This window comes from Martes martes (assembly GCF_963455335.1).
Source record: "Martes martes genome assembly, chromosome: 9".
In the NCBI taxonomy this organism is placed as follows: Eukaryota; Metazoa; Chordata; class Mammalia; order Carnivora; family Mustelidae; genus Martes; species Martes martes.
Window position 1 is genome coordinate 123654759 of NC_137896.1, and position 10750 is coordinate 123665508.

Below are 10750 nucleotides of genomic sequence, written 5' to 3' on the forward strand. Positions count from 1 at the left end.
AGAGTTGTGAATGAATAATTAGATATTTTTGTAAAACTGGAAGCAAAATTACTTCCACAGCAAAATTTTAAAAAGAGAGAAGGAGAAGGGTATATGCCCCACATGTAAAAACCATCCTATAGAAAACCTATAACATTCAAGAGGAATAGATTCCAAGAAAGTGTATTTTTTTTCTGTGATGATCTTAGGACTAAAAATGTCTCCTTCAGTTTATTGTTGTTAAATATGGACTGCATGTTTCAAACATGTAAAGCATGTAGTTGAGATGGAATTCTCCTGGTGTTCACAATGAAAATGCTTATGTCTTGAAATTCTTAATCTAATGAAATGTAACTTTTCTCCTCTACAGTTGTGGGAACACACAAAATTGAAGATGGCATGTTTGTCTGTAGGACGAAAGGAACATTTGCACACCGTGACATCAGTGCAGAATATAAAGAAAATAGCAAATATCAAGGACTTCAGTATGGAACTTTTATGGAAATCTCATCTCTTTTCAAATCACTGTGATTTTTTTTTTCCAACTGTGTGCCCCTTTCATGATGGCTCATCTGCTTTTCTACTTTCAGGGACTGGAAAAAAGAGATTCACCTTGACATCACCAGCCCAGCATTCACTGATGTCCATCTGCACCACCAACTAAGCAAGAATATTCTCTCCTCCTCTGTGACCTCCCCAGCCATAGGCACTGTAGCCTTGGACTTGGAAGAAAATAACAGTACCTTAAAATGGGACCTCTACTATCGCCCTCAGGTGAGTCCCATCTAATGGGTTACATACCCTGAGAATGGGTAGAGAATTTGGGTCGATCAATTCAATTCGTTACAGGTATTCTCTAAAGACTTTTCCAAAGTAGGGGAAAACAAGCAATGAGCAGGCTGAACTTTTTCGCCGAGAAACCACTCTCCAGAATGTACTACAATGATTTTGTTGATTTTAGTTATTATGGGCACATGTGACATCCTATTTCCACTATTATTTTATTACTTTATGGCAAATTTAGAGTGATGAGGGTTTTGCCTCATCATCTAAATCATGAGCAAACTCTCCTGAGTACAGTTTTCCCATAGTGGTTTCCAGAGTATCTGAGGCTTCAAAAATTTTCCCCATAAATAGAAGCATTAGCTGAGATATGCCAAATTTCTCCCATGTACTTTACACGTTCTACCGGGGCCAAATCAAAGTTGCCATTAGTAGAGACGAAGAAGCAATAAAGTTCTAGTGTAAGAGTTTGTCACGGGTTTGGAGAATGAATGGCTCTTCATACTAGTATCCTAGAACTCTGCTAGATGGGCTCTGGACTTTTTCCTTTTTGCTACTTCTCCTTTCTCTGAAGTAGTCTTCTCCTGTGTCTTTTTCCACTTTCTCCTCCTCCTCCTCCCCCTCCCCAACACTCTCCCCCTCTTCTAATCTTCAGTCCTTAAGAAGGCCTTAATGTTAAGTGTTACTGTGTAAATGCCATGCATAATTTTATCTTTCCTGGGTTACATGATAAAGAGGAATTAACAACAGTGAATTTGTTTAACCGTAAGACAAACACATGAACTGACATATGAAAGATAAATCCCCTTCAGAGTATGAAAGATCCTCTGATCTTTACTTTTAACTGCTAATGAAGTTTTAGTGTAGTATATTATGTAATCAGGATAATGGAAAACATGTTCTTTTCATCTTCTTCTTTTTTTTTTTTTTCATTTTAGTCCTCTCTAGATAAAAAACTTGACATATTCAAAACTGAATGGAGGTACCAGGAATCTGATGAGAAACGTCAGATCAAAGTCAGCTGGGAAGAGGAAGCAGCCTCTGAACTACTAAGCTCTCTCAAAGATAATGTGCCCAAGGCCACAAGGGCTCTTTATGACTATGCTAACAAGTACCACCAGGAGCACACAGGACTCGATCTGGGAGATGCTTCTTTAAAACTGAGAAGAAGTCTGCAGAATAGCGCTGAGTGGGCCTATCAAGGTGCCATGAGGCAGATTGATGAGGCAGAAATAGAGCTCCAGAGGATAGCCAGAGGCACCACTAGAACCTACCAGCAGTGGAAGGATAAGGCCCAGGATTTGTACCAGAAACTGTCATTGGCTCAGGGAGACCAAGCTGATTTCCAGGGACTCCAGAATGACATGTATGATAGATTAATAGGAGTTACTCAGGAATACAAAGTCTCAGTCAGTCATCAGATAGACTCGTTGGTTGATTTCCTGAAGTCCACCAAATTCCAGCTCCCAGGAAAAGCCGGGACATATACTATAGATGAAGTCTGCACTGTGGTCATGAACAAAGTAGGGCAGGTGCTGTCCCAGATATATTCAAAAATCCACAGTGGGTCAGAAATACTATTTTCCTATTTCCAAGACCTGATGGAGAAATCTGAATTAATCAAGGACCTAGAAATTAAAATTCCTTTTGAGCCAAAGAACTTTAAACTAAAAAATATAATCTCAGAGTTTGGGAGTCTGTTGGAATATTTATCAGAGATGCTACAGGATATATTTAATAAACTTCAGTCTCTCAAGACTACAGAGATGCTAAGTGATCTTCAGAGGTATTTACAAAACACTTTCCAAGACATAGAAGAAGTTATTCAATACTTAAAGAGGACAAAATTTACTGATCTCATTGGTCATATTCAAGACAATATCAACATAATTTTCAATGAATCTATCACATATGTTTCTGAACTCCTGTCCCTTTACCTTGGCAAGTTTAATGAACTTGAATACAGGCTTCAGGAAGCTTCTGGACAGTTACAGCAGTACCGTCAGTTCATAAAGGATCGTCACAAAGAATCTGTTGATCCAAGTGTGTTCAGCTGGACAGCGAGGTTTTATGAACTTGAAGAAAAGATCATCAGCTTCCTCGAGAACCTAGTGGGTGTCCTTAAGGACTTGCACTCCACTTACATTGTCAGTACTGTTATGTTGTCTTCTGAAGTCTCAAATCATGTTGAGCAGTTGCAGAAAGATATCCAGGAATACCTTAGCATCCTTACTGATGCAGATGGAAAAGGGAAAGAGATGATTGCAGAGCTTTCTACCAGGGCTCAGGAAAAAATTAAAAGCTGGGCCACTGCAATGAAGGAAATCATTTCTGATTACCATCAGCAGTTCAGATACAAACTACAAGATTTTTCAGAACAATTCTCTGATTACTATGAAAAATTCATTACTGAGTCCAAAAGATTGATTGACCTGTCCATTCAAAAATACCACATGTTTCTAACATATATCACTGAATTACTGAAAGAGATACAATTGACCACAGTCAATAACATGATCCCCTATATCACGGTTTCTCCGGGAGAATTTACTATCACCTTCTAATTGGTTATAGCAATTCTCATTCATTCTTTTGTTTCAACTAAACTTTCATATAGTAGGGGAAAATTCAAACTGTACTTATTGATGTTAACCACACACTGAGCCAACCTTATGGCAAGCAGCTCACTATAGACAGAAGCACACATGAACTGGATCTGCACGGAAGCTGGTATCAGATCTCTGAAGGTCTCTCAAGTCTGGGAAATGACATTTCTTTTGCAAGTTAAAACAAATCAGGATCTGAGTTATTTTGCTAACCTTTGGGGAGGGAGAACAAATAAATGAATTCTTTATTGCATATACTAGCACTCAGTTTGACTCATTCATATTGAAAAATAACAAAATGAGGGTATTGATTCAAATATCTGGTATTTCAAAACTTCTAGAAGAATACATGCAGAGTTTAGAGTAATAGAACAAAAGAGGAAAGGGAGAATTTGAGGAGGGAAATATTTTGCCACCTAAAAGATTGAAAAGGTAACTGATATCAAGGATTGTATTTGCCAAGTGAAAAGGAAGACCTATTTCTAAAGGCTTTCATGTAATTTGATTCCAAGGAGCAACTTACTTGTCTTCATGTGCCACAGTCTTCTTCACCCACCCGTCTTTCCTCACCAGGCAAGGCGCTCTATTGGGCTCTGAGATAAAACAATGGGCTCTTTATTTCATCAGCCTGCCAGGAATGGAGAAAGGATGGTAAGGAAATCCTGGCCCAAAGCGTTTTATGATAATAGGGACCTCAGATGTCTCCCTGCGGCTTAGCAGGATCCACTCAAAGCACAGAAAATAAGGGTGGAAGAGGGAGCGTGGGGACATAAATTCCTAACATTTCTGAGACCAAGCATACATTTATGTTCTTGAGTTTCCTTATTCCCCCAAATTTAATATCTAACAAACCCAAGTATAATCAAAACTTAAGAATGTCTCCTGCCACATCCGCTCACCTCAAACTCTTAGTTTTAAACCTTGGCAACCTCCAGTCAGAGCATCCAAGCTGAGCTCTAGCCAGGGAAGGCTGCAGAGAACCTGTGCAGCACAACCATCACTAATATCTTGGGGGAAGTGAGCTCTACCTTTCCTTTCAATGGCATTGAACAACAAAAGCAGGGTGTGGCCTCTGGAGAATAGGAAATTGGAGATTACCACCCCCTCTGAATCCTAAATGAGGTCTGTTTGGAAATGACTCTTTTTATCCCAAAATTCCTTCAAACTTCATTATTTCCTAAAGCTTTCACATTCCCTTGGTGAAGCCCACTGTTAAAATACACAAGCATTACCTGGAAAAGAAAAACACATTAGCCTATTGGTACCTTAGCAGGATTCTTTGGAACTAAGGAGCCAGAAATAGTCCTAGGGAAGTAGAATACATGGTAGTATATGGATCTGGTACTGAAGGAAAGTCTGTTGGATAATGAATCAATAGATGGATGGACAGACAGATGGATGGATGAATGGACAGAGAGTTGAGTGAATGAGTGGGTAAATGAGGGGTTAATTCCAAATGTGATAGATGGAGGAAGATTAGCCCCAGGTCCCAGGGCATCACCTGAGTGCTTCTAGGCATAGCCCTAGAAGGGTTCCCCTGATGAGCTCTGAGTAGCAAGAACGTATTAAGTGCCAAACTGAAAGGAGGCCTGGAATTGCAGCTTAATTTGGAGGGGAAGGGGTAATCCAAGGCTTCTGAGGTTCATGTAATGATATCTGCATCTAGGGCATAACAAGAAGAATAAATAGAACCAAATCTGAAATGATCACGTCATCCCACAGTGCCCACCTGTCCCTTCACATGGTGCTCCTGGATGACTTAGAATACCTTCATTATGCTCAATAAAGTTGGAATAAGGGATACTTCAGAGGACTTTGACTTTGATTTCTTCTTTGGTCTTCTACCATAAATCGGGATACTTCCCTGGGCTCAATTACTGGCTACATTCCTTATTTGTTTATAGATTTGGATTACTTATTTCCCCGCAGTGAGCCTGTTTTCTAAACTACCAAGTGAGGCTAATATCTATCCTGCCTGCCTTTGAAGGGTTGTTCATTAAAAAAAAAAAAAAAATCCATTGGAATAATACATGTGAAAGAACTTTTACAACCATTAACGTTTTTTCTTTTTAAGTGCCATGATTTTTAGATGATAATTTAAATGAGTTTAAGGCAAGAAGAGGAAATGGAAGCAGGGAGACCTATCCAGTTCAATGAGCATTCATTAAATGCTTCCATATGCTAAACACAAAGGCTCTATAGAGGAAACCAAGGTCCATACGATGCAGTTCATAGGTACCTGCCCATTTGCCTATCAAAGGTAGAAAGTGTTATCTTGGGGCGCCTGGGTGGCTCAGTGGGTTAAAGCCTCTGCCTTCGGCTCAGGTCATGATCCCAGGGTCCTGGAATCGAGCCCCGCATCGGGCTCTCTGCTCAGCGGGGAGCCTGCTTCCTCCTCTCTCTCTGCCTGCCTCTCTGCCTACTTGTAATCTCTGTCTGTCAAATAAATAAATAAATAAATCTTTAAAAAAAAAAAAAAAAAAAAAAAAGAAAGTGTTATCTTGTGATGGGCATAAAGAAAGTACTATGAGGGCTTATAACAGGAAAGAATGAGAATGAAGAAATTTTCATGAGGAAATTGGAATGCATCTTGAAGATGCAATGACAAGTGATAAGGTGGAAACCGCATTCTAGATGAAGGAAAACATGCAGAAAAGAAGATGGGTGTGTATGAGAGAGAGACGCTGGCTCATCTAGTCGCCAGAGCACAGGAAAGGTGAAGGGAGAGAGGATTGCAAAGGCAGGTTTGGCAGGTTTGCAGAGATCTCAAAAACCAGGGTGTAAGGTGGTACCTTCTTTGCTGGAGAAGGGCACCCAATGAAAGTTTCGGAACAGGAGGGGTGATAGAAGTTGTGATCTAAGAAAACTGCTATGGCAACTCATGTAGAATAAATTATAATCGGATGAATATGGATACAAAGCTGTGCCAGCATCCAAATAAAAGATGCTAAGTGCCTTAGCCAAGTCATGATTGCTAGGAATGTTGAGGAGGGATAGGACATAAGAAGCATCGTGAAGGCATCTTCGGCAGAACTAAGGGGCTGATTGTTTAGAACAGAAGGGATAGTGCAGAAGCTATTGGAAAGGAAGCTGCCTTGGTAAATCACCAGCATCAAGAATTGCAGAGGGTACAGGAGACACCAGAAGAGCAAAGGAGAACAATGAGTGAAACAGACAGGAGAGTTATAAAATTTTGAACCTGAATAACTTGAAGAGCTATGGGGCATCATGGAAACTGAAGGAATGTGCTGGGGGCAGATTATTAGTGTAAGGCATGGACTCACAGACTATCACAGCTGGAAAGGGACTATGGCAGCTTTCAAGTTGAAGCAGTATGCCTTAGCAGAAATTACAAGCAGGCTATTAAGCTGGAGATGTGGGCTAGAGAGACAATATTCAAAGGAATAGAGACAAAGGAGAATTTTAACTAATATTGCATTAATTTTATGACTTATAAGTATCTTTAGAAACCTAACAAGAAAACGAAGAGGTTTTTTTTTTTTTCTTGTATAATTAATTAGGTATGATCTTGAGAGTGAGCCAACATATACAACTTTTAAAAACATATCATGAGGTGACATGGAAAATCCTACTATAATCACAGATATTCTTTCTGTAAAACAAATGGCCAATGTTTCAAACCAAAGGAGAAGTGAAATAATGGAGCCCAGGCCAGGTCCCTGGAACCTTGGAAGGAAGCATGATCAGGCTGTGTGCTTTAGTTTTACTTCTGGTTCTTGCCCAGGGTAGGGGTGTTGTCCCCACAATAAACCTTGTAATAAATGAGTTCACTGGGAGTGGGCACCCCCAGGTACATTTAGAGCAAGGCTGGTTAGTTGAGGAGCCCAGTGGCCTTTTACCCGTGAGATGAGCAAAGCACCCCCCACCCGACTTCTTATTCTAGGTCCCCCTTCTGGCTCTAATTTATGACTTAGTCCCCATTCAGTCAAAGAAGAGGCCAAGCTGGCCCTTGAATAGGGCCTGCAGTATGGGAGCTGGAGTGGCCAAGCAGATGTTCCCTCTAAAAGTGTCTAATAACCAGAGATAAATGTGCAGAAACAGCCCCTACCTCTTAGCTCATCTCCTTGTCTTGCTGTTTCACATTAAGAGGTCAGCTACAACTCCCTTCGGAGCACTCCATTTGTTGGTGCGATGGTTGGGTGGTCACCAGCAAATAACATTCCAGTTCCTCATAAAAGTTAGTGGGGTTGGTGCACATGTTTCTGTGAGGAAAGGGCCCTGCTTTCTCCTCCTGCACAGACTGGCTCATGCCCTGCTCAGGTCTGAGCGGTGCTGTGGGTCAGTGATGCCTGGGACACCACATGCTAAGCCCTGACTTCTGTGTCAGTTTTACACCTTCAAATGGCACCACTCAGTTTCAGGTGAAAGGGGCGACTCGGGCCTGGGAGGTGGCCTGGTCCATGAGCGGTAGATTGGTGTCCCCACCCTCGTGTTTAAGCTATGGATAGGGCTGTGGCTGTGCAGTGTAAGCTCTAAGCTACACTGAGTGGAAGGGTTTGGAGTTGAGACTCTAGAAAGTGGCCTGAGGGAAGGGTAATCGGTGAACAATCCAGCTCCACCAACTCTCCCTGGCTCCCCAAGTGCACGCCGCCCCTTCTCTGCAGGCAGGGAAGGTCAGGCTCAGGGTGTCATGTGGGTCCCTATAGAGCAGGGGGCACCAGGACAGCTCCAGGAGCCTTAGAGCGGGTCTGAGATAGCTTGGTGGGACCTGTGGTCATCAGAGCACTTCTGGAATTGCAGGAGGTACTGGAAGATCATGGAAACTCACAACTCACAGTAAGAAGAGGACTGAGTGCTGTCTGTGGCTCTACGTCACAGAGAGGAGGAATCCTGGGGCAGCCTGTACTCATCTCTTTTCACAAGAATGCCTCAGCGCTGGGGCCAAGATCAGGCTTCACTGTGGGTGGGTTCTGTAACATCAGGAAAGTGACTTGGTTTTTCCAGTTTCATCTTTAAAATGGGAGTTATGAAAGAATAGGTTGAGCCACTCCGAGCAGTCGTAGAAAGGGTTGCCTCTTATTCACAGGGTTGTAATGAAGATTAAATGAGGGAATGTAGGGGCGCCTGGGTGGCTCATTAGGTTATGACTGTATTCAGGTCATGATCTCAGGGTCCTGGGATCAAGGCCCACATAAGGTTCCCTGTTCAGCAGGGAGTCTGCTTCCCCCTCTGCCTCTGCCCCTCCCCCCCCTTGCTCGCTCTCTCTCAAATAACTAAATTAAATTAAAAGAGGGAATGTTTATCAAATGCCTGGCATTGAAGAGTGGATAAATTAATAGTGTCATATTCACAGAAGTAAAAATGAATGATACACAGTTACGATTATACACAACTATGTAAAGGGATTTCACAAATAAAAGATGCAGTGAAAACGTAAGATCAAGTGCAGCATAATGCCCTTTTCATAAAGTTAAAATCAACTAAAACCAAACAATTTGTTTTCTGGAATTATAGTTTTAAAGACAGGGAATGATAAACTCAAGAGTCAGGATAGGTTATATCTGGTGGAGACAGGCAGGGGCAAGGATGAGTGTATTAGTCAGAGTATTCCAGGAAAATGGAACCAGTACGATATGAGAGATTTAGTATAGGAATTGGCTAAGAAATAGAGGATAAGACTATCCAGAATCTGCCCTCTGTGAGCTGGAAAACCAGGAAAGCTGGTTTTGTCCAGTGGGTGATGTCCAAGCCCAAAGCCTGAGAACCAGGAACACTGACGTCCAACGGGCAGGGGGGAGAAGACAGATGTCCCAGTTCAAGCATAAGGAGCAAATTTACCCTTCCTTGTTTTATTCAGACCTCAACAGATTGGAAGGTGAAAGTTTTTCCTGGGGAGGGCCATCTACTTTACTTAGTCTGCTGCTTCCAATGCCGATCTTTTCTGGAAACACCCTCATAGACAAAACCAAAATGAAGGCTTCACCAGATATCTGGGCATCCCTTGGCCCAGTCAAGCTGACACCTGCAATTAGCCATCCCAAGGACGTTGCAGTAGATGTGAATTATGCCATGTTCTTATTCTTGTGTTGACCGATGAGTTTTGGGGTGTTTTATATGTTACTAATTACTTTAACTATGTTGTTGATTATTTATGTAAAACAAAAGACAGAAAAGACAAACCTTTAAGTGCCCAGCACATATGAAGCACTTAATTTATTTTGTGTTTCCCTTTCCCCTTCAGGACATCACCCTGGGATTTTTGGATGGACAAGCCCTCTTTTCAAGAGGAAATCATCTCATGTCTTTAGTAGCTACTTATTAAGCTCCTTCTCTGGGCCAGGCACTCTCCTAGGCATTCAGGGTACTGCTGGAGGAGGCCCTCAGTGTGGGAGGGGCCCAGATGAAGAGGACTAAGAGGGATCCTGGGGCCCTGGGGAACCATGGGGACGGGGAGGGAGAAAGGTAGACTAGCTATAGGGGCCTGGGAGAGTCACTTTCCCTCTCTGACCTTCAGTTTCTTCATCTGCAAAATGGGAGCTCTGCAGTAATGCACTCCAGATGCACTGAATTAGTCTGGGTCCTCCTGCATGTGGAGAGCCTCCACAACTGGCTCTCTTTTATCTTCACTAGGGAGATCCTTCAAGGCTCAGCAAACAATGTCTCTCAGTCTTCAAAGTCTTCTCCGATCATCATACCCAGGACTTGTGCTTGCATTGGTCTACTATTCCTTACCGACTCATGTTGCTGCCCCAGACCTAACCCTGAAGTCAACCAGGCCATGTGCCATGGGCTTCCCCTAGGGCCTTGTCAGTTTTCCTCTATGTTTTATCTTAGGGCTGGGGAGATGAGGGGTCCAGCCCTTCTTGGGGATTCACTGATGTTGCTAAAACAATCATTCCCTTCTATGAAGTCCTGTCAAGCAACTCACTCAACACTGGCAAGTGGTGTTTGTTGACTGACTAACCATTTCACTGAAGTGGTACTTCAAGGCTTTCCTCTCACAAAGACATTTGAATGGTCGGAGGAAGAAGCTGAGGACCCATGAGGCTGACTTCTGTCCTTTGAAGGAAGACTATCCACATCCTCCCAGGAGATGCGCGGCCAGGGGCTGCTCAGGATGGTGGGGAGGCAAAACTCCCCTGTAGTTTCCTCGACAACTGCTCCCATCCCAGGAACTGCCCCCATCCCCCCAAGAACTGGCCTCCTCCTTCCTGACTCCCCCCCAACCCCCAACCGAGTCTTCAGAAATCCCAGTGGACACCAGACCTCCTGGCCCTCCATCCAGTCAGTGGAGCACTTGGCAGATTCCGCAGTTGTCTCTCCCAGAAGCTCCTTCACGGCTGTCGGAAGGCCTGGCTCCTGCTCCGTCTGTCTCTGACCTGACTGCTCCTGTGAGTTAGAGACCTGTCCTTATGGTCCTC

At 42.9% G+C, this 10750-nt stretch overlaps 1 protein-coding gene across 1 annotated transcript in view; it reads left to right on the forward strand.

Annotated features, from left to right (window-relative positions):
- Positions 1-3621, forward strand: part of APOB (apolipoprotein B) — a 37807-nt gene extending 34186 nt beyond the window's left edge. Inside the window, exons 27-29 of the mRNA XM_080813220.1 lie at positions 350-464; positions 570-753; positions 1701-3621. Coding sequence (XP_080669346.1) covers positions 350-464; positions 570-753; positions 1701-3326 — 1925 coding nt within the window. The 3' untranslated portion in view covers positions 3327-3621. The remainder of the gene's footprint in view (positions 1-349; positions 465-569; positions 754-1700) is intronic.
- Positions 3622-10750: the final 7129 nt, after the last annotated feature.